This window comes from Chlamydomonas reinhardtii, chromosome 4 (genome assembly GCF_000002595.2).
Source record: "Chlamydomonas reinhardtii strain CC-503 cw92 mt+ chromosome 4, whole genome shotgun sequence".
NCBI lineage: Eukaryota > Viridiplantae > Chlorophyta > Chlorophyceae > Chlamydomonadales > Chlamydomonadaceae > Chlamydomonas > Chlamydomonas reinhardtii.
Window position 1 is genome coordinate 1,426,711 of NC_057007.1, and position 24,126 is coordinate 1,450,836.

Genomic DNA, 24,126 nt, shown 5'->3' on the forward strand with positions numbered 1-24,126 from the left:
GGGGGGGGGGGTTCGTGGTGATTAGGCTGAGCAGGAGCACTCGGGCCCTTTCCTTCCCTGCCTGCAAATCACTGCCCAGAACCATTTTGGTTGGGGTCTTACAATTCGCTTGTATGATTTGGTCCCCCTCCCTCCCCCCCCCCCCCCCACACACGCTGCCCCCACTTCCCCCTCCCTCCCCGCAGGTGCTGGACATTGTGATCCGGCACGCCTTCGCGATCGACCCGCGCTGCACCGTGGTGGGCCGCGGCTTCTACTACGGCGGGGAGGGGGTGATGCCGCTGGGGGGCGGCGCAGAGGTGTGGAGTGGATTCCAGCAGGTGAGGGGGAGAGAGCAGGGGGGGGAGGGGCTGGGGGAGGGGGGGAGGACTGTAGGGGGGCGGACTATAGGGGGGCGGACTGTAGGGGGCGGACAGGGGGATAGGAGTGGGAGCGGGTCATTGAAAATTCAGCCCAGCCCAAACGTAGGAGCACGAGGAGAGCTCGAAGAGAGGCCAATACATCATATCCGCATATGCCTTGAGCCGGAGCGCCTTTGCAGGCGCAAGCCCGTAAACCGTAACAATGCTGATACCGGCGCCACGCACCTTGCCGGCGCTCCCATCGTGTGCGGACGTGCCGGCGGCCTGCGCCTTGGATAAACATGAATGTAACCCAACACCCAAACCACCCCACACACACGCCCCCCCTCCCCCCCCCCCACACACACACATACACACACTCACACACACGCGCGCCCCCCCACACACATACACACACACCTTGAGCCCCACACCTTTGAAACCCCCACCTTGAACCCCCACCCCCACCCCCGCAGTCCTTCAAGGCGGTCCAGGCCGGCCTCATGCTCAACCTGGACTCCTCCTTCGCAGCCTTCATGTCCGCCCGCCCGCTGCCCGAGCTGCTGGCGGAGGGCGCGGGCGTGCGCGGCGGCCCGGCGCAACTGGCGGCGGCCGACCCACGCCGGCTGAGGGCGGCTGCCAGGTCGCTGGTGGGGTTCAAGGTGTGTGTGTGTGTGTGTGTGTGTGTGTGTGTGTGTGTGTGTGTGTATGTGTGTGCGTGTGTGCGTGTGCGTGTGTGTGTGTGTGTGTTAAAGAGCACAAGGAAAACATTGCGCAAAGACAGTGTATGCGATGCACCAAAGCGACGGTTTACGGATGTTATGTGTGTGTGTGTGTGTTTGTGTGTGTGTGTGTGTGTGTTTGTTTTTTGCGGGGGCCGGGGGGATGGAGGGGACGGGGTTTTGGGGTGATAAGCCGTACACATGGAGAGCGTGGGGCTGAGGGTGTGAGGGGGGGATAGAGTGTGGCAGGCCGGGAGGCTTTGAACGCTCACGCGCACACGCACACATAACACACACACACACACCCTTCCCCCCACCTCCCATCTCCCCTCCCCTCCCTCAGGTGGAGTTCCCCATGCCCGGCGGCCGCGCTCGGCGCAAGATGCTGACGGGGCTGAGCGAGCAGGGAGCAGACCGCACCATGTTCATGAACGAGAAGGAGGGGCGGTGAGAGGGCGGGCGGCGTGAGTGTGGTGTGGAACAAATGTGGAACGAATGGTGGGTGTGGGGGAATGCGTGCGTGCGTGCGGGGGCCTGGTGTGTGGCGGGCCCCACCCACACAGGCCCTTACCCCAAACCCCACACCCACCCCCCAAACCTTACACCCACACCCACCCACCCACACACACACACACGCCCCACACCCCGCCCCCTCCCCCCGCTCCCCCCCCCCCCAGTGAGATGTCAGTGGCCGAGTACTTCCGCTCCACTGGCCGCCCGCTGCGCCACCCCGGCCTGCCCTGCGCCAACGTGGGCGACCGCCGCCGCGCAGTCTACATTCCGCTGGAGCTGTGCACGTGAGCGTGAGGGGGGGGGAGAGGGATGGGGGAGCGGGGTGGGGGTGTGTGTGGGGTGGGTGGGTGGGTGGGCTGGTGGGTGGGCTGGTGGCTGGGTGTGTGTGTGTGTGTGTGTGTGTGTGTGCGTGTGTGCATACGCGCCACCACCTGTACCTTCACGCACGTCCACCCCTGCACGCAACCCTTCGCTCTCTCGCCCCTGTACAACGACTTGTCGACGACTTCTCGCCACACGTTACCATGCATTGGACCCCCCCCTCTCTCCCCCTCTCCCCACCGCCCTCTCCCCACCGCCCTCTCCCCTCTCCCCCTGTCCCCTCCCCCTCCCCCTCTCCCTCCTCCCCCTTCCTCTAACCCCCCTCTCCTCCCCTCTCCCCCACCCCCCCTTCCTAGTGTGGTTGCTGGCCAGCGGCGCATGAAGCTGGACGCCACGCAGTCGGCCGGCATGATCACCGCCGCCAAACAGGATCCGGCGGTGAAGGCCGAGGCATGCAACAAGCAGGTGGGGTTGGGTGGGAGAGAGAGAGAGTGTGTGTGTGTGTGCGTGTGCGTGCGTGTGTGTGTGTGTGTGTGTGTGTGTGTGTGTGTGCGTGTGTGTGTATGTGCGTGCTGCACGGGCACCAGCGGGTGGGGGGTGGGGTGGATGTGCTTGGGTGCTTGGATGCTTTCGGAAGCGATTTTGCTGCGAGGGGCCGCACACTGCTGGCACGGGCTGCACGGGCATATTGGCACGGGCACAGGCTGCAACGTATATGATACGGCAACTGAGCGCCTGTGCGGCTGTGCGAGCAAAGGCCGATGAAACCCGCCCAGGCCCGCCCCTCCAATAACCTCCTCCATTGTCACCACTGCCTGTTCGGATTGGTTTGGTTACGGCTGGTAACTACAACCCCACCTAACGACGCGCCTGCTGTACCAATGCGCCTGGCTACAACTCTTCTTCTCATGTGTTTTGAATGTAACCATCACACACTTAAACGCACACAGGCCAAGCGGGTGGCCGAGGCTCTGGCTGCGGGCGGCACTGAGCGGTCCTGGGGCCTGAAGCTGGGCACCGGCATGCTGCCGGTGCAGGGGCGCGTGCTGCCCAACCCCGTGCTGCAGTACGGCAACCGACAGGACTTCGACGCGGGGCCGCTGGGCAGCTGGAACACCCTGTGAGTGCGCGTGCGTGTGTGTGTTAAAAAAAACGAAACGAAAGCCCGCCCAGACGACGCCGGAGTTACTTACCGATACCCACCATTTTACCGAGCGTCGCGTGACTGTCGTGACCCAGGTAGTCATACTTACCCGCGATAAGCCTGGAACCCCACGGGCGACCATTCGGCCTGACCCCGCGATGCACCTGTATGCGTCCATGCTCCGCACCCTGGGCGCGCTAAACAACGTTTACCCAGCACGCCTAATTCCCGGATTCCCGCCCGCGTGTGTGTGTGTGTGTGTGTGTGTGTGTGTGTGTGTGTGTGTGTGTGTGTGTGTGTGTGTGTGTGTGTGTGTGTGTGTGTGTGTGTGTGTGTGTGTGTGTGCGTGTGTCCGCAACTCATCATGTCAGTTTCACGTGTTTCAGAGTGCGAGCCTGTGAGTCACACGTGTCATAGAGAGTGGGAGCCTGTCAGTTGGCCATGTGTGCCAGCTAGCGGGACCCGAAAACTGGGTGTGTCCATGTCGCCCGTTGTACCCCCTTGCCAACCATCTTTGCAGCCTCCACCCCGCCCCACCCCGACGACCGCACTTCTTATTTCTTCATAAATGTACCGTAACCCCCCCCCCCGCTCATGTGGTAACGACTTCGTCTGCAGTCTTCAGTGCATCCTGTACCGCTTTTCCAAACATCCCTGCAACCCCCCCCCCACACACACACACACGCACCCCCCCTGGAAACACACGCACACCCCTACACTCCCACTCCCCAGCAATGTCAAGTTTGTGGACGCACGCGCACTGGACTCGTGGGCCGTGGCCGTCATGATGAACCAGGCGGTGGGTGGGGGCGGGCGGGCGGGGGCGGTGGGCTGTGGGGGAAAGGGACGCAGGCTGGTATCTATCGCGCGCGCGCGCCCCCCCGCCCCCCCCACACACACAATACACAAAACACCCAACACAGGACGTGGACTTTGACGGCGACAACAGCATCTGGAAATTCCTGGAGGACCTCTGCTCGGCCATGATCACCCGCGGCATGCGCGTGGCCAGCCCCGTGACCCGGGGCTCCAACGACAGCCCGCCAGTGGAGTACGGCGGCGCGGCGGCGGGCGGCGGCGCAGCAGGCCGCGGCGGCGGGGCCCGCGGCGTCGAGGCGACCCTGCGCGCGGCGGCAGACGCGGCGGCGGCGCGGTACAAGAAGCCGGCGCAGCTGGTGCTGGTGGTGCTGCCGGTCAAGGTGTGTGTGTGTGTGTGTGTGTACCAGGAGCGGGGGATGCCGGGGGGGATGAGGGGCTGGGGGGCTGGTGGAGGCGGGTGTGTGAGGCGGCGGGGGCGGCGGGGGCGGGGAGGAGCATGGAGGCGCTGACATTAAAACCGCCGTGTGTTGTAATCAAAAGCCTGTAGCCCCACGGGCGGTCGGCGAACGACGCGACCCAAGCGCAATGTATGCGCCGCGCCCTGGGCGCGCTAGCACGTTCCCTGACCCTGTATCCTGCCCCTCCCGCCCTCCCCCGCCCCTGGCTATGCCTCCACTTGTTGAATGCAACTCCCGCCCTCGCCCGCGCCATTACTCCTTCTTGGATGATGAACGTAACCCCGCCCCCTCCCCCGCCCCCCTGCCCGCCCCCCCCCCCCCGCCTTTCCCCCGCCCAGCCCTCGGACGAGTACCGGGAGGTGAAGCGCGTGTCGGACATCGAGTTGGGCATACCCAGCCAGGTGGTGGTGGGGGGCAAGGTGAGAGCAGTAAGGGGTGTGAGGGGCAGAAGATGGTGGAAGGTGGAGGGAGGTGGAGGGAGGTGGGAGGAGGGGGAAGGTGGAGCGGGGGGGGGAGGTGGCAGGTGGAAGCAGGTTGAAGGTGGAAGCAGGGGGAGGGAGGGAGGTGGGGGTTGGAAGGAGGTGGAGCGCGGGAGGTGGAGCGCGGGAGAAGCGATTACTTATGGGGGGAGGCAGGGGGGAGGCAGGGAACCACCAACTCGGCAGGGGCTGTGTGGCGCTGCCATGCACGTGGGCCCCCACCACGGGCCCCCACCACAAGCCAGCCGCGGCCATCCTATGGACATGGACATTCGCACCGCACCTCCCCCGTAACCGCCTGAAACCGCCTGAAACCGCCGTGACCGCGATCACATCTCACACACACACACACACACACACACACACACACACACACACACACACACACGCTCGCACACACACACTCACACCTGCACCTGCCCCAAACCGACCACTCCAACCAGGCGCGTGTGGGCTACCGCGAGCAGAGGGGCGGCGGCCCGCAGTACTGCGCCAACGTGGCCATGAAGATTAACAACAAGCTGGGCGGGGTCAACGTGCAGCTCAGCGGCGGACTGCGGTGAGCGTGGGCGGGCAGGGGGAGGCGGGCCAGAGGGGAGGGCGGGGTGGGCGGGTGGGTTGGTTGGTGGGTGGCTGGGTGGGTGGGGGGTAGCCGTTCATGGAGGGCGGAGCGAGATGGATGACGTTGATTATGAAAATGCCCCGGATCTAACGGGTCCTCGACTAAATGAGACCTACTTCATTGGGCTCGGGCACACAACCCTCCACACACCCGTTTACCAACTCTATCTTCCCTCCCTCCTCCTCTCCCGCTCCACAGCTACATGCCCGTGCTGGGCGGCGCGGGCTCCGTGCCCTTCATGGTGTTGGGCGCCGACGTGACGCACCCCACCGGCGCCGCCGCGCGCGCCGACAGCCGCGACCCCTCCGTGGCGGCTGTGGTGGGCAGCCTGGACGCCAGCCTGGGCCGCTGGGCCAGCCGCGTGCTGCTGCAGGCGGGGCGCCAGGAGGTGATCACGGGCATGTGCGGCGCCACAAAGGAGCTGCTGCTGGAGTTCTACAGGGCAAACAAGTGAGGGGGGAGGGGGGGCGGAAGGGAGGGGGGAGGGAGGGAGGAAGGGGGAAGGGAGGGGGAAGGGGAAGGGTGTTCTGTGCCCTGGCGCCCAAACGAGAACCCACCACGACTAGTCATTTCGCAAACACACACACACACACGCACACACACACACACACACACACACACACACACACACACACGCACGCACACACACACGCACACGCATACACGCGCGCACACACACACACACACACACACACGCACGCCCACAGGCAGGTCAAGCCGCAGCGGCTGGTCATGTACCGCGACGGCGTGTCGGAGGGCCAGTTCGAGCAGGTGGGGCGGGTGGGGTGGGGTGCAGGTGGGCGGATGGGGGCAGTGAGGTGCGGTAGTTGCAATGCGATCCGGCGGTGCAGTGGGTGTGGGAGTGGGAGTGGGAGTGGCGGTAGTTGAGTTTGCTCTGATTAAGTTTGGCCCGGTATTTACACCACCACCCCCTCAATGCCCAGGTCCTAGCGGAGGAGTTCACGGCCCTGCGCCGCGCCTGCCGCGAGCTGGAGGAGGGCTACCGGCCCGCCATCACCTTCGTGGTGGTGCAGAAGCGCCACAACACCCGCCTGCTGCCCAACGACCGCGCGTCGGCCGACCCCAAGTGCGTGAGGGGGGGTTTGCATTCATGATTACCGTGACTAAGAAGTGAAGGGCGGAGGGATGGGTGTTAGATGGTTGGTGGTTGGTTGAGAAGTCTTATGCGCAGAGGTGTTGTTGGTATGGTATGGGGTCACGTGGGTGCGTCGGGCGGCACTTGGGGTGGCAGCTGTTGTGTTTCGTAGTGGTTTGCCACTGCTACACACATATACACACACACGGCGTCGTCTGGGCGGGCTTTCGTTTCGTTTTTTAAAACACACACACACACACACACACACACACACACACGCATGCGACCGGGGCCCCATGCTCTCCTCTCTCTCTTTCTCACCCCACGCGCTGGAGCTGGCCGCTGGACTTCACGGACATCGGTAACAACGCGTCTACTATGCGACTGCACCTGCCTACCACTTCACTTCTTTATTAATCATGAATGTAACCCCACCTCCACCTCCTCCCCACCTACCCCAGGGGCAACGTGGTCCCCGGCACGGTGGTGGACAGTGGCATCACCGCCCCGGACGGCTTCGACTTCTACCTCAACAGCCACTCCGGACTGCAGGTGGGGGGTGGATGGGGTGGGGGTGGTTGTAGATTCCAGCCCAAACTAGCTAACCCAATGCAGTAGAGCGAGTAGAGCGTGAGAGCCTATGCTTGACAACGGAGTGGCACGCGACAACAGTCCCCATCCCCGAAATGCACCGAGTTCCCAGGGGGGTGGGTGGCGTGTGTGGGTGTGGGTGTGGGAGAGGTGGGCGGGCAGCAGGGGGGCCGCAGGAAGTAGAGTTTTAGCTGGTATCTGCAACCCCACCCCCACCACCACCCCCACCACCACCCCCACCCCCACCCCCACCCCCACCACCCCACCCCCAACCCAACAGGGCACCAACAAGCCCGCCCACTACCACGTGCTGGTGGACGAGATCGGGTTCGGCGCCGACGGCATGCAGCTGCTCACCTACTGGCTGTGCTACCTCTACCAGCGCACCACCAAGTGAGGAGGGGAAGAGGGCTGGGGGCGGGGGGAGCTGGGGGAGAGGAGGGGGAGCTGGGGGAGAGGAGGGGGAAGGGGGGCGGGAGAGGAGGGGAGGAGGGGGAGGGGCCCAGCCATTCATGCGAACGGTTTGTATGAAGCATGAAACTGCCGAGGCACAGCGGAGCCTCCAGAGGCACAGCGGGAACACGCCGGGGACAGTTGGCCGTGCGTCAACACTGGAGCTAGCGCGAGGGCAGGATGGGGTGGGGTTGCGGGTCGGTCGGGGCTTTGACGCCGCCTGGACGGCGGCCGCGGGGAGCCTTGGGCAGGCCTGGCTGGCAGGGGGAGCGTCCACGCACCAGGAACGTAGCATACGGTGCGTGCTCGAGGGGGCGCGAGGGCACGGCGCCCTCGCTCCGGAGTGAGCCCTGAACTAGCTCAGCTGCGCCCCCACACTGCAACGGGCCCAAAGGGCCGCTGTGCCGTGTCGCACACCTGTCCCCTCCGCCCCTGCGCCCTTCCGCCTCTCCGCTCCGCCCATCCTCTGCGCTCCTCCCCCCTCCTGCTATACTACTGTACCTGGCTACGCCTTTACTTCATAAATAACCATGAATGTAACCCCTCTCAGGTCGGTCAGCTACTGCCCGGCCGCCTACTACGCCGACCGCGCCGCCTTCAGGGGCCGCACACTGCTGGTGAGAGGGAGGGGGGCAGGGGGCAGCAGAGGGGGCAGGGTATGGGAGGGGGCAACAGGGGTTGTAAATACCAGCCCAAAGTGAGTCAAACCAAGGGGCCAGGGATTGAGTTCGTGCCCAAACACCAGACACTATCACTTTCTCACCCAAGCATACCAGTGGGGAGGGAGCTGCGCCGGTGCGTGGGTACGTGGCACGCAGGTTGGCATTGCGGGCACGTCCGCTGACCTTGCTCCCCAACCCCACCCCGCCCACTTCGTCCCCATCTGGTAACGACTTTGTCTGCAGTCTTCAGCGCATCCTGTACCGCTTTTCCAGCCATCCTTGCCCCCTCCCCAACCCAAACCCACCCCGCCCCTCCCACCCACTCCGCAGGCCGCCTCCTCCTCCGCCTCTGACAGCGCCTCCGAGTCCGGCAGCCGAGCCGGCCGCGGCGCGGGCGCGGCTGAGGGCGGCGCCAGCGCCCCGCCCACCTTCGCCGGCATCCACCGCAACCTGTCCAACGTGCTGTACTTCATGTAGAGAGAGCGCTGTGGAGCAGCAGGGCGGCTGGGGGCGGAGGGGCACAGGCCGACAGGCGGCAGGGGGGATGGAGGAGCACAGGCGGCAGGGTGGATGGAGGAGCACAGGCGGCAGGTGGGGATGGAGGAGCACGCAGTAGCTGGCGTGTGGGCAGTAGCAGCTGCGCGGGTGGTGGAGAGAGCTGCGAGCTGGAGGAGAGAGCTTGGTTGTTCGGAGCGGGGAGGAGCTGGCTCGGAGGTCTCCGTATGGAAGGGGCAGGGGCGGCAATTTGGGTCCGGTCCGTGAGGGCTATTGTAATGGCACTTGGCTGAATGGCTGATGCGCAAGTGTACAGTATTGTGTTTTGGCGGTGTGAATTTTGCTGCGCGGGTGGAGGAGGAGGTTCAACAGGCGGAGGGAAGGGACTGCGTAGATACGCACAGGCGCACAGGAACAAGGAAAGTCACAGGCCACGTATCAGGATGTGTTCGGATGTCCGGATCAGGACACGTGTTGCGACGCTTGGCGTCGTGCACGGGACTGTCTGACAGACTGTAGACAGTGGGCTGGCGTACGGTTGAACATGGGGGCGGCAATGTTGTTGAGTTGTTGGTGCACCGTTTCGGCGCACTGCTGCTGGGTGGATGGTGTGGCTGGTTGGCAGCGTGGGAGGCGCGAGCGAGGGACGCGCATCATCATCACCTGATGCGCATGCATGCCTCCGTGGCATTGGCCAAATGGAGGGAGGTGCCACCACAGGCGGGCGGAAGTGGCCGCGATGCAAGTTTTGTTGCTTAAGGCAGGGGCCAGCCGAGGTCATGAGGTTTATCTGAGACGACGGGCGGACGGGTCTGGAGGGGGCTGGGCTAGAGGATGCCAGGGGCCACATTCGCCACAGCAGCAGGTGGGGTGCGGGGAGCGAAGGCAGTTGCCCGGTTGCAGTCGAGTCAGGGACGGAGTTGCAAACCTCCAAATCTCTTCCGCTGTGTGCCTCACTCGTCTCACTGACCTAGTAGAGGCGTGGCAGGCATCGCTTGTGCGTCACGCTGCAGCGCTGCCGCTGCCTGCCGTACTTGTTCGTCTCGTTTTGTAGGTCGCCCAGCCTGCCGCACAACGGCCTACCGGCCCCACGCACTTACGTACCCAAACACCTGCGCAGCCCCGCCCCCGGCCGGCAGGCCACACTGCGGTAGCCCAATCCCGGCACACACGACGTAGACATGCAGCAGCACCGCCGTTGGATATTGCATTGGTTACAAGAGGGACCCGCTGACGCAGTTCACGAGCCAGTGCCGGAAAACGATCACCTACCCTGCTCTGGACCCCAGGGGCGTGCCGCCGCCTGCAACGCCGTCGGCCTGCTCTAGCTCAAGTATTGCAAGGCTCCCATAGGACGCTCCACTCCTCCCACAAGGAGCAGGGCACACCAGGTCCACACCAGACTACCGTATAGCCACCGCCGCGCATATCATATGATCATATCTGTTACAATCCTTCCCCGCCTCATGCCGGCATCACAGTTCATCCAAGTTCATCCAAGTTCAGGCCACCAAGCACAATAATTGAAGGGCCCCCGCACCACCCGCGCCTGCACCAGCAGTGTCCTACCGGCTATGGCGCACCACGGGGCCTCAAACCTCCCATGGTGCGTTAGACCTCTATCTCCAGGATGTCCTAGCGTCAGATTTACGCACCTGCTGCTGCGCACTTCGCACTGCCTGGCGGCGTCCTACACGATACCTTACCATACCTTACCCATACACCACACCATAAGCAGTATCCCTCACCGCGGCGCACGCTGCATATGCCCAACGCCCAGTAGGGACCGCCTGCCGCCACCTGCTACACCTGCCTGCTAGCTAGCTAGCTAGCTACACCTGCTGCCGCGCCGCACCCGCCGCCGCCGCCGAGGAGCCCGCGGCCGCGCCCCCCGCCAGCGCGGCCGCCAGCGCCTTCTCCATCGCGTCCCGTAGCAGCCGCTCCACATCCACCACCGTCGCCCCCTCCTCACGCCCCGGCCCCTGATGATACCCGCCCGGCGACGGCATGGCCGCCGCATGTGCCGCCGCGGGGGAGGCCACCTCGGGCTTGAAGGACACGCGCGGCACCAGGAATGCGCGCGGGTCCGTCGCCGACGCGACGCCGCCCCGCACGCCGCTGCGCCCCGTCTGGCCCAGCGCCAGCAGCTGCTGCTGCCCCGGCTGCTTGGACTGCAGCAGCTTGCGGATGCTGCGCACCTGCGGCGCGCGGGATGAAGACGGAGGCATGCCCGGCGATGGTGCACGTCAGTGGGGCAGAGGATGGAATGGGAGCACGGCGGTGTGCGCCCAGGCACCCTCCCCTCTACCGCCCAGGCACCTGCCCTCTACCACCAGGCACCCTCCCCTCTACTGCCATCACCACCACCATCCTCGGCAGCATGTATGAGCAGCACGGCGCGTGGCGTGTTCCTGCGAAGGGGGCTACTGCCGCTGGTACCTGCCTCGTCGCGACCCTCCGCCCACCCACACCCTCCCACACCCTCCCACACCCTCCCACACCCTCACACACACGCACTCCACCCCCCCCCACACACACCCTCCCCCCCCAAAACACACACACACACACACACACACACACACGCACCTGCGCTCGGCTGCCCCGCAGCTCCGCCAGCTCGCGCTGCTGGCGCTCGCTGATGCGCGGTGCCATGGGGCCGTACACCGCCACCAGCGCACGCACCAGCTGAGAGGCAGGAGGAGAGGGAAGGGTGGGGGGAGGGGTGGCGAGGAGGTGAGTGGGGAGGGGAAGAAAGGGGCCGGTGAGGGCGCGAGACACTCATTACGGACATGCAATGGGCATGCCACGACGCGTCCCATTCGGAGATGCAGCTGGCTGCAGCTGGAAGAGAAGGGGCTGCAGCTGAACAGAATCAAGCCAGCTTGAACTTATGCCTGAACTCAGAGCCGAGCTTGAACTCATGCCGCGCCGCCCTGCCCACCTTCTTCAGGTTCTCATCGTGTCCGTCCAGCGAGCTTGCCAGGAAGGGCCAGAAGGGGTTGGGCCGGGTGGTCATGAACACGGCCCTGCACCACAGCCCCGACAGCGTGGCCGCCCGCCCGCACCAGCTCCGCCTCCACCAGCTCGACAGCCGCTGCCGCCACCCCGCAACCACAGGCGAAGCCTGCTGCTGCGTCTGCAGCGGCTGCTGCGTCTGCTGCGTCTGCTGCGTCTGCTGCTGCGTCTGCGTCTGCGTCTGCGTCTGCTGCTGCTGCTGCTGCTGCTGCTCCGGCCCCGGTGACGGCTGCGGCCCCGGGCCCGGCGACGGCGAGGGCGGCGGCGACGAACCCTTGCCGCCCGCGCCACTGCCATCATCGGCAACCGGAGCCGGGTCAGCGGGCGCCAGCGGCGGCGCGGGGGCAACCGCGCCCCCGTACGCAGCCGCGGCGGCGGCGGCACTGGCGCGGGGGCGGCCAAAGTGCTGCTGCTTGTAGTCCCAGCAGCGCTGCCACGCGCGCTCCACCTGCGCCTGCAGCGCCAGGCCCGCGCGGCACGGCCCCTCCACCAGCAGCCGCATCACCTCCGCCTCGTAGGCCTGTCCGTGCGCGGGGAGGGGGGAACCCACGCGTGCATTACGAGATTGTAAGTGCGTACGAATGTACATGGGAACTTAACGTGTGCGTGGGGTCGCAGCACGTGACCGGAGGGCCGGTGGGCAAGTGCATGACATGCACCCTGCCTCGGTTGACCCACACCCGCACCCTGTCACGCTCCAACAGCGCACACCCGAGCAAAGACACAACGCACGCCCCAGCAAAGACACAACGCACGCCCCAGCAAAGACACAGAGCACACCCCAGGCCGCCGCACACGCAGGCCAAGTAAGCCCAAGCCCACCTCCACGTAAAATTTGAGCTCCACTGTGTCAAGCAGCACCACCGACGCCCGGTCTGGGTCCGCCACCTCATCCTCCATCGGGTGCACGTGTGCCGCATGCAGCGGCGCCGCCGCGGGCGCGGCGCCCTTGCCGGGCGGCGGCGGCGGCGAGGAGGGCGGCGGCGGTGTCGCCGGCGCTACCTTGACGGGCGCGGAGGTGCGCGCCGACGCCTTCTTGGGCCGCGAGGAGAAGGTCTGCAGCTGAGGCAGCAGCCGCACCGGGCCCCACTGCGCAGCCGCACCGCTGCCGCCACCAGCGGCGGCGGCCGCGACGTTGCTGCTTCCCATCGGCGCAAGGCGGCCGCCGCCGCCGCCGCCGCCGCCGCCGCCACCGCCGCCGCCGCCGCCGCCACCACCACCGCTGCCCCTGAACCTCAGGCGCCACATGCTGTACACCGCCTCCGCGTCCTCCAGGTCCGCCAGGTCCGCCTCCTCCTCCTCCGGCGGCTGGCCCTCCTCCGCCGCGCCGCCGCCGCCGCGAGCCGCACCGCCGCCCTCCTTGGCGCCGCCGCCGGAGCTCAAGCGCGGGACCTTGCCGGCCGCCTCAATCGCCAGCAGTGCCGCCGCCGGCGGCTCGGTAGTTGCAAAAGGGCTCGCCTGGTGCCTGGCCGCCGCCGCGGTCAGTGGCGGCGGCGGCGGCGCCGCCTCATTGTTGCCTGCGGCGGCGGAGCCGGCGCGGTGACCGCTGCCGTTGCCGCCGCCGTCACCAGCTGTGCTGTCATCCAAATCCTCCGGCTCCTCCGCAAGCACGGCCAGCACAGGCGCCGGCCGCAGGGCCTTGTTGGAGCCCTCAGAAAGCAGGCCCACGCCGCCACCGGTGCTGCTGCCGCCGCCGGCGGGGCTGCTGCCGCCAGGCGCCGGGTCCGCCCCGTCACGTCCTCCAGCCGCGGTGCCCGGTGTCAGGTGAGTTGCGGCAACTGAGTAACTCAAGGCGATTGGCTTGTTTGCCGCTCTCGTTGCGAGCTCGGCTGCTGCGGCGGCGGCCGCCTCGCTCCGCGCCTCCTCCACAGCGTGAACCTAAAGTGCCGAGATGGGTGAAGAGCGGCAGTACTGTCAGGCTCCTAAGAACCCCTGCATGCACTTGCTCCTGTAAGGAACCTGCAGTCGACTTTTACTTGACATCGCCAAGCCGGCCAAAGCAATCAATGACATGCTTACAGCGACGGGGCTCTAGTGCCACCAATTATCGTTCATGCCGCATGCAGTTCTTCCACAAGGTTTCTTCCCGCTCACCGGCAGCACGTTGAGGCGGCTCATTGCCTCGTCGTCAAAGAACGCGACCAGCGCCGCCATTTGCGGGCTGGAGGCCAGGCGCCAGCGCGCCAGCGTGAAGGAGAAGGTGCGGGTGGGGTCTGCGATGCGGCATCGCAAGACAGGCAAAGGGCTGAGCGGGCAGGGACCAATGCAGAGGAGCAGCGAGCCAAGTGGAGGAGCTAGAGGGGCTAGAGGAGCTAGGGGAGCTAGAAGAGCTAGAGGAGGAAGTGGGCGGAGGACGGGCAACGGACGGATGGCTGCCGCGCCTCGCTCCCGCCCCTTCATTCCCCAAGCAGCCGCCCCCCTGCACGGCTGCACCCACCTCGCAGCGTGCTGCCTTTGCTCAGGATGAGCAGCTTCTGGCGCTGCTGCTGCACAAACCTGCCGCGGCAGAAAGCAACGGATACAGTACGAATGATTATTAGAGCACCGCGGCCTTCTTAAGGGCCTTGCCAACCAGACCCCCCCCCGCCCTCTCCTGCTCCCCAACCCCAACCCGCCAGCCCCAGCCCACCAATCCCCCAAAGCAACAAACCCATCTGCTGGGTGCCGCCACCCTCAACCCTACCCTACCTGCAGAGCGCCGCCACCCTCTCCTCCTGCCCAACCAGACCCACCAATCCCCTCAACCAAACCAACCCTACCCTACCCTAATAACCACCACCGCACCTGCTGGGCGCCGCCGCCTTCCGGGCGTCGCCCGCCGCCAGCAGCTCGAAGTCGCGCAGGTGCGCCTCCGCCCAGTACAGCCGCAGCCGGTACGGCAGGCCGTACAGGTACCAGCCCGCCCGCCAGAGCGCCAGGCGCCAGGCAGGGACGGCTCTGGACGCGGGCTGGGGCAGGGGCTGGGGCTGCTGGGGGTGGGGCTGGAGTTGGGGCAGGGGCTGTTGGGGCTGGAGTTGGGGCTGTTGGGGCTGGGGGGGTTGCTGGGCGGGGTCGGCCGCGCCAGCGGGACTCGACAGAGGCAAGGAGGGCTGCGGGGACGGGGTTGGGCCCGCACCCGTGCCCGCACCCGCACCCAGGTCACCGCTGTGCGACGCAGCTGTGAGCGCCACAGGCGCCTGCTGCGCGCCGCCTGCGGAGCCCGGGCCCGGGCGGCCGTTCTGCGTCACTTGCGGCCGCAGGTAGCGCCGGATGGAGCCCAGCCGCTGCTGCTGCTCCTGCTCGCCGGCCATGCGGAACGTCTGTGCGCGCTGGAGCTCCGGCTGGCCGGGGCTGGTGCCGCTGGCGGCGGTGCCCACGCCCAGGCCAGCAGTAGCACCCGCGCCGCCAGCCGCAGGCGCGCCGCCACCACTCGAGCCGCCCACGACCAAGCCATCCGCATCCGACACGGCATCATCGCTCACGCCGTTCTGCAGCGCGTAGGCCCGGCTCCAGTACACCCATTGCTGCATGCCCGCTCCGCTGCTGCCGCCCGGCCCCGGCAGCCGCCCCTGCGCCTCACCGGCACCCGCTACCCTGCCCGTCGTCCCCACCGAGCCCTGCGTCTTCTCGCCGGGACTGGCGGCCTTCGCGCGCGCCTGCTGCTTGCGTAGGTGGGCGTCGTAGCACGTGACACCGAGCGGGTCCGTGACCAGCGCCCACACGAGCGTGAGCAAGTAGTTGCGGGCGCGGTAGGTGAGGAGGAAGCAGAAGTCGTAGAACGCGTGCAGCAGGAAGATGGAGTCCTGGGCACCGCTGGCCGCCGCGCCCTGCTTGGCCGTCTCGTAGGCGCGCGTGAAGATCTGTGGGCGGCGGTGGCAGTGGGGTGGAGCCAGGCGCGGGGCCAGAGGTGGGTGCGCGTGGTGGTGAGGGAGACGGGCGTTGCGGAGAACACAGGCGCACTCTTGGCGGCAATGCCATGGTGCACGTAGATAGCGCGAGGCCATGTGTGTGCAACCCCAAGCACACACCCTCCCCGCCGACGCCCCACCTGCTCACACTACGGTACTGTCCCACAGCCGCAAACATGCACGTCTGCAGCTGCCCGCGCCACTCACCGCCAGCAGCGTGTTCTGCACAACCAGCACCAGCAGTAGCACGCTCACCCTGAGAAGAGGTAGAACAGGGGAAGGGCGGTGGTGGGAGGAGGTGGGGTTTGCGGGCGGCAGCATGGCATGCGTGTCAAACCCGGGCCCAGCCCCCCCCCCTCCGTGCAGCCGCCCCACAGCACCCGCCGGCTGTGCGGCACACATGCTTCATGTGCACGTGCACAAAGGCGTTTCGTTCAGTCGCCTGCGACCCACGCCTGCGCGGCACCCTCCCGTGACTGTGCACGGCCCCTGCACCCGCCCGGTACCCGCTGTAAATCTGTGATGCTGCCAAGGAGAAGGAGCCCGTGGGCATTGCATGCACGCATGGCACACGGCCTCACCAGAACAGCACCACCACTGCGGCGCCGTAGGAGCCCATGCCGTTTCCGCTCTGCATGTCGATTGGGCACGGATGGTGGCGCACGGGCGTCAGGGGCGAGCGGGTGAAGGCGGACTAGTTGGGGCGGATTAGCGAACTAATCCCTGTGACACGCTTGTGCTACGCACTCCTGCTACGCATATGCCCGGCTCTGGCTCACATTCACGAATGTGTCGTAATCCAAGAAGCCGAAGGACAGGCGTGTCAGGGCGGACAGGCCCGACCCAAACGCCGTGAACACGCTGTTGCCGCCGGAGATAATGAAGACACCTGAAATACGAACGCGGGGCGAGCAGCTATTATTGCGGCGGGTTGGCGCGCGTTAGAATGGTGAAGGCAAGACAGTGGCGCGGCACACGTGTACGGCCAGCTGGTGTACGGGACCGTATCCTCCACCAGACCCTTCAGATCGCAAGTCCTCAATCTCACGCAGAATTATACGCCACATCAGGCCATCACGTTCTAAAGCGCTACTCACCGAAGATGGCTGTGGCGAGCAGCACCGCAATGCCGATCACGAAGGTCGCGAACTCCAGGATGTCGTAATAGGCAAGCCTGCATGCACCGGTATGCAGCACGTGGCGGCCACCGCCGTAACTCCCAAGCCGCTTCGCAACGCTTCTCAACCGAACGGCGACCTCTCTCCCAAGCGCGCCCACACGGCCCCCCCGGGTTTAGTTTGGGCTGGTATTTGCACCCCCCCCCCGCCCCCCGCGCCCTCCCCCGCCCGCGACTGCGCCCGCCTCCACCCATGCCATCCTTGCCCGTACCACCCGCTCCCTGACGCACCTGAAGAGCGTGTAGAAGATGCGCAGTCCGTCGTGGTGCTTGAGGTACCTCAGGCTGCGCAGCCCCGCAATCAGGAACATGGCCAGCCCCATGTACAGCCACGCCGTGAACAGCTGCGCGGAGGAGGACAGCGAGGCCAGCTCCTGCGTGCAGCAGGTGCAGGCAGCCAGGGGCGGCGGTAGGTGAAGCGAATTTTGTTGTGGATCGGGGTTGCGGGACGAGGTGGGAAGGGATGGGAAGGGATGGGAATGGCATAGGGAGGGAAGGGAAGGGAGGGCAGCAAACGAGCATGGCATGCCGGGGCCGAGACGCGTGCCAGCGCGCGCCATCCGCGACCACCCGCTTCCACGGCACGGCACCCACTTCGGACTCATAGGCCCCCTGGTGAGCCCGGCCTGCTCCCGCCGACCCCTCGCAAACACCGGGCCCGGCCTGCTCCTTCCGACCTCCCGCCAACACCGGGCCCGGCCTGCTCCCGCCGACCCCTCGCAAACACCGGGCCCGGCCTGCTCCTTCCGACCCCAGCCAACGTACGCAGTTACGCACCTTTGCGCTCTGCGGGTAGCTGGCCATGGCGGCGCGGGTGACGGCGTGCAGGTGCAGCCAGATGCAGATCCACGCCACCATGGTCAGCTGGTGCAGGATGTCCATGCCGTGCCACGTGAAGGGGTGCCTGGGGTGGTGGTTGGGTGGTGGTGGTCGTGGTTGTGGTGGTTATGGTTGTGGTGGTTGAGGTTGTGGTTGTGGTGGTGATGGTGGCTGTCAACACGGTAAGCAGCCCGTCCGTGGGGATTAGTGAGAAGTGAAGCAGAAGGTTGCAACGCGTGCCCAAGGAAGTTCCCAAGTACTCATGAAAGTCGCCCAAGCGCTAGTAACCCCCGGCCCAGACAGGCACGCCCATCACGCACCTGGATCCCGAAACGATGTAGGCCCACAGCCCACGTCCCTGCTGCCGCGCCAGCAGCACCGCGTGCACTGTGGCCACGATGTCGGCGATTGAGGCGAAGATGACCATCGCCATGAAGAAGTTGCCTGGTGGTGGTAGGTGTGGAGAAGAAGCAAGCATTTGTGGTGTTTGCAAGATATGAAGTTAATGGGGTTGCAAAGTGATTGGGAAAGCGGTACAGGACAGGAAAGGGCAGCACAGTGGGTTTGATGTGCGCTCCTGGGCTGCGGTGGGACACGGGAATGGATGCGTGACGCGTGCAACGCCTTTGCAAGCGCCTCCATTTCTGCACGCAGGCCCTCAGACACACACGCACCCGCAGGGCGCCAGTTGAGGTTGTATGTGAGCGACAGCGTCCGCGTTTCCAGACGGCCGCGGTTCGAGTCGCGTGTGGCCTGTGTGAGTCGAGAGGCGAGCACTGGGGGGTGAAAGACTATCGAGCACTAGCCAGCCCTAGCACGGTCAGGTCGGCCTGCGCTGGAGGCATTCAGCTCCATAATGTCAGTAGACTCCCACCCTGGTGCATCATCAATGTTGTCAACGAGATAAGCCAAAGAGGGGACATTGTCCAATGCAGTCAGTCATTCGGCTTCACGCCCGCCGGTTGTATGGGTTTGCAAAGCTGCTATCAATGCCCCTAGGGAACAAAGGAACCCCCATACGGTAAGAGCACAGGCGCCAGAGTCTTGTATTTTGCACTAAGACTACAACCAACAGTATGGAGGGTGAGATTCACGGTATCCGCTCACTGGCATGCATGCCATACCCTGAACGCCCATACCCAGCTTATCCCGCCTCTTTCGCCTCCACTGCTTCCTCCATCCCTCCCCCCGGACCCGACGCCCCCCGACCCGACGCCCCCCGCCCCTCACCTCCATGTAGAACAGCACGTTGCTGTCGTTGTTGCGGCGGTCGTGTGCGTGCAGCCCCAGCTGCACCTGCGTCGCGTACTTGCCCACCACGCCGCGGCAGGATCCCAGTAGGTAGGCCAGAGACTCCTGAGGTCACAGGTCGAGGCGAAAGGCAGGGCAGCACGTGGGGGATCTTCCCCGCGCATGACCAAACATGTAAGCCCTGCCCGCCTAGCAAACACGTACAGCCCTCAGCCGCCACGCACGTACCCGTCCCGCGCTCCACACCACGCACACACGTCATCTCCCCACCCCCGGCGCTCACCTTCATCTCCTCCAGGCTGACCTTGCCCGCAAAGTCCGGCCACAGCCGCACCAGCTCCACCACCGCCCGGTTCTTGGCATCCCGCCGGAAAATGCGCGGCGCCTTCGCGGCCGCCCCGCCGCTGCCGGGGGCGCTGTAGCCTTTCACCGCGTCCTCCTGCATGTAGGCCCGCAGTGTGCGCGGCAGGCCCGTCTCCGGGTGCGCGCAAAAGCAAGCGCTGCCAGCGGCACCCGCCTGCTGCTCCGATCCGCCGCCGCCGCCGCCGCCTCCCCCGCCGCCGCCGCCGCCCGCGATGGGGGCGCAGCGCCTGTGCGAGTACACAGGGGAAAGGCAGCTTTTGGGGATGGCTGGTGGGTGCCTGGGTAGGAACTAGGAGGACAGGTGTGCACACACGCGGCCAGCAAGCAAGCAAGGGGCAAGGGGCAAGGGGCAAGGGGCTAGCATGGGCGTACGAAACCGCAGGTAGCGCTAGGCGAGCTCCAGGACTCCTGCTTTGCGCCAGCCAGCCCAGCAGCAAGCAAGGTGCAAGGCGGCGCTGCTGTGCCGCGGTAGCAGCAGTGAGTCCCAGCAGTAGGCTTGCGCCCTCACACACGCACCGAATGTAGCCGGCGGCACATGTCTTGCCATCCGGCGGCAGGTCCAAAACTCCCGAACCTGCGCACGTCGCAAGGGGCGCGTGGCACCTGACTGTCCTGCCACCACCAGCACACATCCTTTCCGTGCGCCCATGTAAAGCTGGAAACGACACGTCTTGTTAACTTGTTATAGGACTAGGCAACGAACCGGGTCCGCTCGTGCACCACATACAGCCACGCTTGACCCAGAGCTGGACTACCGGCGTATTGCCACCACCCAAGCCACACACACGCCGCGCTCGCACCACTCCCTGACCTCCCTCCGCTGCAGCATGCTCGCCCCAGCTAGCTAGCTAGCTGCCCTTTTCCCCTGACCCCTTCACACACACGCTCCCCCAAACCCCACGCACCGTCCCTACACACACACGCTCCCCCAAACCCCACGCACCGTCCCTACACACACATGCTCCCCCAAACCCCACGCACCGTCCCTACACACACACTCTCCCCCAAACCCCACGCACCGTCCCTACACACACACGCTCCCCCAACCCCCACGCACCGTCCCTACACACACACTCTCCCCCAACCCCCACGCACCGTCCTCGTAGTAGTCGTACGGCTGCGCGCCGCCGCTGCCCGGCCCTTCCTTGCGCGTGAGCCGTCCCACCAGGTCCAGGAACGAGTAGTAGTCCACCTAGGTAGATAGCGTGGGTAGTTAGCGTGGGTGGGTAGCGTGGGTTGGAGGGAGGCGAGGAGGGAGGTGGTAGCAGGCAATAAAGAAACGTGGTCACGCGTGGCACCTGACCCCGTCCAATACATGTGGGGACCTGGCGTACATGACTTCCAACCCACATGGATTTTGCAAGCCCCCGTTGTCACCTACCTCGAAGTCTGACAGCTCCTGACTGTACCGACTGTTGAACAACACGTTGCGGATGTTGTTGGTCAGCGGGTCCTCGGGGCCGTCGGCAGGATCCACGACCAGGGTTCGTGGCGACAGATCCACGCAATTGTCCGCAAGATCCAGGATCCCGGACGTGAGCTGTGAGGTGGGCAGCTGCTGCTTCACGCCCAGCAGCGGCACGGTTGTGGGCAGATCAGACACGCCGCCACCGCCCGCCGCAGCGCCTCCCAGCGTGTACCTGTGAAGACAAGTTACAGACACTCTCAATCGTTCTGCACAAAGCGTGCAGGTGCCACGCAAGCTCCCGGTACAAGGCACGTGACGGCGAGGCACTTGGCCGTGGCCCTCGCTTCGGTGCCGCACACGATCAATGCACCCACCTCCTCAGGTTGGTGTCATCGAGCAGCGGCGTGAGGCTACCGCGCAGCTTCTGCATAGTCTCACGCACTCTGCTCTTGGCGTCCGCAGAGGGGCAGGTGCTTGCAAACTTGATCTGCACGAACGAAATAAACGGCGTGTACGAATATGGCGTTTACCGCACGGTTCGTTGCGCGGATTCATTCACTGCCAAGCAAGGACATGCATGCGCGTGGCACACACGCTGCCGTACGTGTGTGGAGTTTGGAGGCCGGTGGGCGCGTGTGACAAGTCCAGTCTTGCCCCACCCCCGCCCCCTACCCCTCCGCCTACCCCTCCGCCTACCCGCCGCCCCCTCCTCGCTCCCGCCCCCACCTCCTCCTCCTCGCTCCCGCCCCCACCTCCTTCGCTCCCGCCCCCACCTCCTCCTCGCCTGCTGCCTACCTCCTTCGCTCCCGCCCCCACCTCCTCCTCCTCCTAGCCTGCCTACCTCCAGCTGCGCATAGGTCACGTGCGCGAAGTCGCCCAGGTACAGGAAGCTGCCGGCCTCGGGCGCCACCTCGCCGGAGCTGCGCAGCGCGTTCTGCAGGTACCTGCTCGGAAAGCGGAGCGGTGCCGTTACGGCGTTGATGGCGCGTTATGCGTTGATGGCGCGTTCTTTCCTGCTTAGTGCGGCTGTACTGAGTTTTTCATGCCAGATTAAATAAATGGCAGACCAATGTTTGAAGAAGAGGTGGGGGCATGGAGGTAAGACAGCTGAGCGGCGAGGGAGGGTGGGCCGGACGAGGCGCCTTGCTACTGCCAGGTAGGCACGCGTGTAACGCGCCATGTATGAACGTGTACGTGCACGCGCACGCGTGGTGCTCGCCATCAAACTAACACAGGCGCCTCGCTGTGTCGTACAGCGGCAGTTTAATTAACAACACTCACTGGATCATGTACTCGAAGGCTTCGGAGGTGGAGCCCACACCGTTGAGGTTGGAGGACTCCCAGGCGTTACCCGTGTCGTAGGACTGCGCGCATGGCCATGAGGTGTGGGCGAATGGGAGGTGGGAAGCAGGAGGAAGCAATTGTGATTGTGAGCGTGCGGACGGCGGCAATAAGGGACCGGGAACACAGCCCCGTCGCGAGTCAACAAAATCGGCACAGGCAAAGCTGCATTTGGTCCTTGCTCGCGATCATCTTCACATACGGTAGACAGCAGCCGCTCCACCCCGCCCCGCCCCCTTCTTGAATGCAGTAAACACGCCGCCCCCCTACCACCCCCCTCAGGGAGCATCCTCGGCACCCTCACCGCGAAGGATGCAATGACGCTGCTCTTGAAGGCCGTGGCGCCGGTCTCGGTTTGGAACCTGAATCCAGTTTGGCGGCGGAAGGCGCGGCACACAGTCGGAAAGGCGTACGTGCAGGTGTGGCCGTCGGGCCTAGTAAGCACTGCGCTTTGTACATCCACTCCATCGTCCCATCATCGCACCCCTACCCGCCCCGTTGCGACACTCACCACACAGCCAGGAAAGTGATGATGAAGAAGATGCCGTACGCGTACAGCTTCTTGATGCCGTGCCAGCTGTACGAATCCAGCAGCGCGTTCTCCACGAACACGCACCCCTCACTGTCCCAGCCGCCTGCGCCGCTGCCGGGAATGGTCCCCGCGCCCCGGGACCGCACGCGCTGTAGCACAGAGGGCTGCGGCTTGAGCTGCTGGGATGACTGCGCCTCAGGCTGTGGCTTAACGGCGTCATCGCCGCGAGCGCGCAGGGGCCTGGTTACGTTCGCAACAGCACCGTCTGCTGCGTGGGTGATATCCACATCACCAACGCTGCCAGCGGCGCGCCCACCAGTGCCGTCGCCGGCGCTGCTACTGGGGGTAGCATTGACGGCACCGCGGGGCTTTGGGTCAGCTGGCAGCTCCTTCACAACGTTAGGAGAGCTGGAGGCTTCAGTGGCGCCGGAGCCAAGGCCCGCCGGCGCTATGGCAACGATGCATGCATCGACCGGATCGTCGCCGGCGCTGCTGCTGGTCGGCGTTGCTGTGGCGCCGTCAGGGCTGCTTGGTGCTGTCACGCCACTTGGGGCAGTGGCAGTAGTCTGCGGGTCATCCTGGGAAAGAGCAGGATGGGCAGGCGTAGCGGCAGCGGTTGGTGAAGATGGCGCCGAGGCATCGTCGGCTGTGGGGCCCTGGGGGCCGCCTGGCCCCGCCAGGTTCCCAGCTGGCTCCGCAGCGGCGGTTGGGGCACTCGGGCTCGCCGAGGCAGACGCGGCTTGTGAAGCGGCTGTATTGGCCAGAAATGGCCATATGTTTGTGGGCATGCCTCACAACGCGCGCCCGCCGTGCCTGAGGCGAGTTGAAGCGCGACATTGCGCGTCACAAACGTCAGGCGGCCGTGCATCATCGAGGCGGGCCCAAGCACACAATGCAAATGGCACAGTGAATGAGCCGATAACAACGCGCGCCCGCAAAACCGGTCAGGCATGAACCGCGCCAACGGGCGTCTTGTCGCTGCCAACACAAGTGCAAGCGCTATGCGAGGTAACTATGCGTAGACAGCAATGTTTTAGGCAGCTACTCACGTGCAGCAAGCGAGCAGCGCAGGTTGCTCTCACGCCCCGTGCGGCGCAGCCTTCCTAAAATCGAAAAGATAGGAGCCTATGATCTGTTGATGGTGCATATGGCTATCTGGTAGCAGCCTCAAAATACGCTCTCAAAATGGCTCATCGACGACAAGAACGTTTAAGATCCAGCAGCGTCCGGAACTAGCATTTGGCTTGCCCGCAGAGCGCAAGGTATCGCATTCTCTGGCATATGGCTACATGGATTTTAGCAGCTGCGCGCTAAGCGAACTTCATGCGGTCTGGTCGCCCTGGTGGAGCCAGCAGTGCGAAAGTAACCGCGAACCATGGCACGAACTCAACTGAGCAGCAGTGCAAACTGATTAAACAAACCAAGCATGCGAGCGAATGGAGGAAAACGGGTCGGGCTGGAAGTCTGTGCGAAAGTCAGCCATTCCAGACCGTGTCTGCTCCCGCATGCTCCAAGCAATGATCAGCACAAACTGTAATACTGTGACGAGCTATGCGGCCCTTGTTTGCGTCGAGACAGGTCGACAGTTTGCGAACCCACGAATCCTAGGATCATGCG

At 65.3% G+C, this 24,126-nt stretch overlaps 2 protein-coding genes across 3 annotated transcripts in view; one reads left to right on the plus strand and one right to left on the minus strand.

The window, feature by feature from the left end:
- CHLRE_04g214250v5 (uncharacterized protein) overlaps positions 1 to 9,658 on the plus strand; it is a 13,852-nt gene extending 4,194 nt beyond the window's left edge. For both annotated transcript variants that reach the window (XM_043061653.1, XM_043061654.1), the window contains 17 exons: positions 186 to 320; positions 818 to 1,003; positions 1,407 to 1,510; positions 1,741 to 1,860; positions 2,254 to 2,362; positions 2,848 to 3,017; positions 3,774 to 3,840; positions 3,965 to 4,240; positions 4,657 to 4,737; positions 5,241 to 5,356; positions 5,618 to 5,869; positions 6,127 to 6,190; positions 6,364 to 6,506; positions 6,977 to 7,067; positions 7,387 to 7,499; positions 8,110 to 8,176; positions 8,552 to 9,658. In XM_043061653.1, coding sequence (XP_042925128.1) covers positions 186 to 320; positions 818 to 1,003; positions 1,407 to 1,510; positions 1,741 to 1,860; positions 2,254 to 2,362; positions 2,848 to 3,017; positions 3,774 to 3,840; positions 3,965 to 4,240; positions 4,657 to 4,737; positions 5,241 to 5,356; positions 5,618 to 5,869; positions 6,127 to 6,190; positions 6,364 to 6,506; positions 6,977 to 7,067; positions 7,387 to 7,499; positions 8,110 to 8,176; positions 8,552 to 8,698 — 2,241 coding nt within the window. In that variant the 3' untranslated portion in view covers positions 8,699 to 9,658. The remainder of the gene's footprint in view (positions 1 to 185; positions 321 to 817; positions 1,004 to 1,406; positions 1,511 to 1,740; positions 1,861 to 2,253; positions 2,363 to 2,847; positions 3,018 to 3,773; positions 3,841 to 3,964; positions 4,241 to 4,656; positions 4,738 to 5,240; positions 5,357 to 5,617; positions 5,870 to 6,126; positions 6,191 to 6,363; positions 6,507 to 6,976; positions 7,068 to 7,386; positions 7,500 to 8,109; positions 8,177 to 8,551) is intronic.
- A 260-nt stretch (positions 9,659 to 9,918) lies between these two features.
- CHLRE_04g214200v5 (uncharacterized protein) lies at positions 9,919 to 24,076 on the minus strand. The gene is made up of 26 exons (XM_043061651.1): positions 23,559 to 24,076; positions 22,489 to 23,322; positions 22,282 to 22,339; positions 21,918 to 22,000; positions 21,478 to 21,580; positions 21,011 to 21,123; positions 20,610 to 20,868; positions 20,324 to 20,420; positions 19,745 to 19,802; positions 19,149 to 19,455; positions 18,845 to 18,970; positions 18,289 to 18,367; positions 17,935 to 18,058; positions 17,573 to 17,699; positions 17,027 to 17,169; positions 16,716 to 16,792; positions 16,398 to 16,507; positions 16,200 to 16,249; positions 15,826 to 15,874; positions 14,516 to 15,570; positions 14,169 to 14,227; positions 13,826 to 13,944; positions 12,554 to 13,609; positions 11,658 to 12,251; positions 11,303 to 11,401; positions 9,919 to 10,914 (listed from the first exon to the last, which is right to left on the minus strand). Exons 2-26 carry the CDS (start codon positions 23,295 to 23,297, stop codon positions 10,549 to 10,551), a joined length of 6,120 nt encoding a protein of 2,039 aa, XP_042925129.1. The 5' UTR covers positions 23,298 to 23,322; positions 23,559 to 24,076; the 3' UTR covers positions 9,919 to 10,548.
- Positions 24,077 to 24,126: the final 50 nt, after the last annotated feature.

Coding starts and splice junctions, on each gene's coding strand:
- CHLRE_04g214200v5 (XM_043061651.1), bottom strand. CDS start 23,297: ATGCCCACAAACATATGGCCATTTCTGGCCAATACAGCCGCTTCACAA. Junction 16,793..17,026: donor ATCTTCTACACGCTCTTCAG/GTGCGTCAGGGA, acceptor CGGTGCATGCAG/GCTTGCCTATTACGACATCC. Junction 11,402..11,657: donor ACGATGAGAACCTGAAGAAG/GTGGGCAGGGCG, acceptor CCTGCCTCTCAG/CTGGTGCGTGCGCTGGTGGC.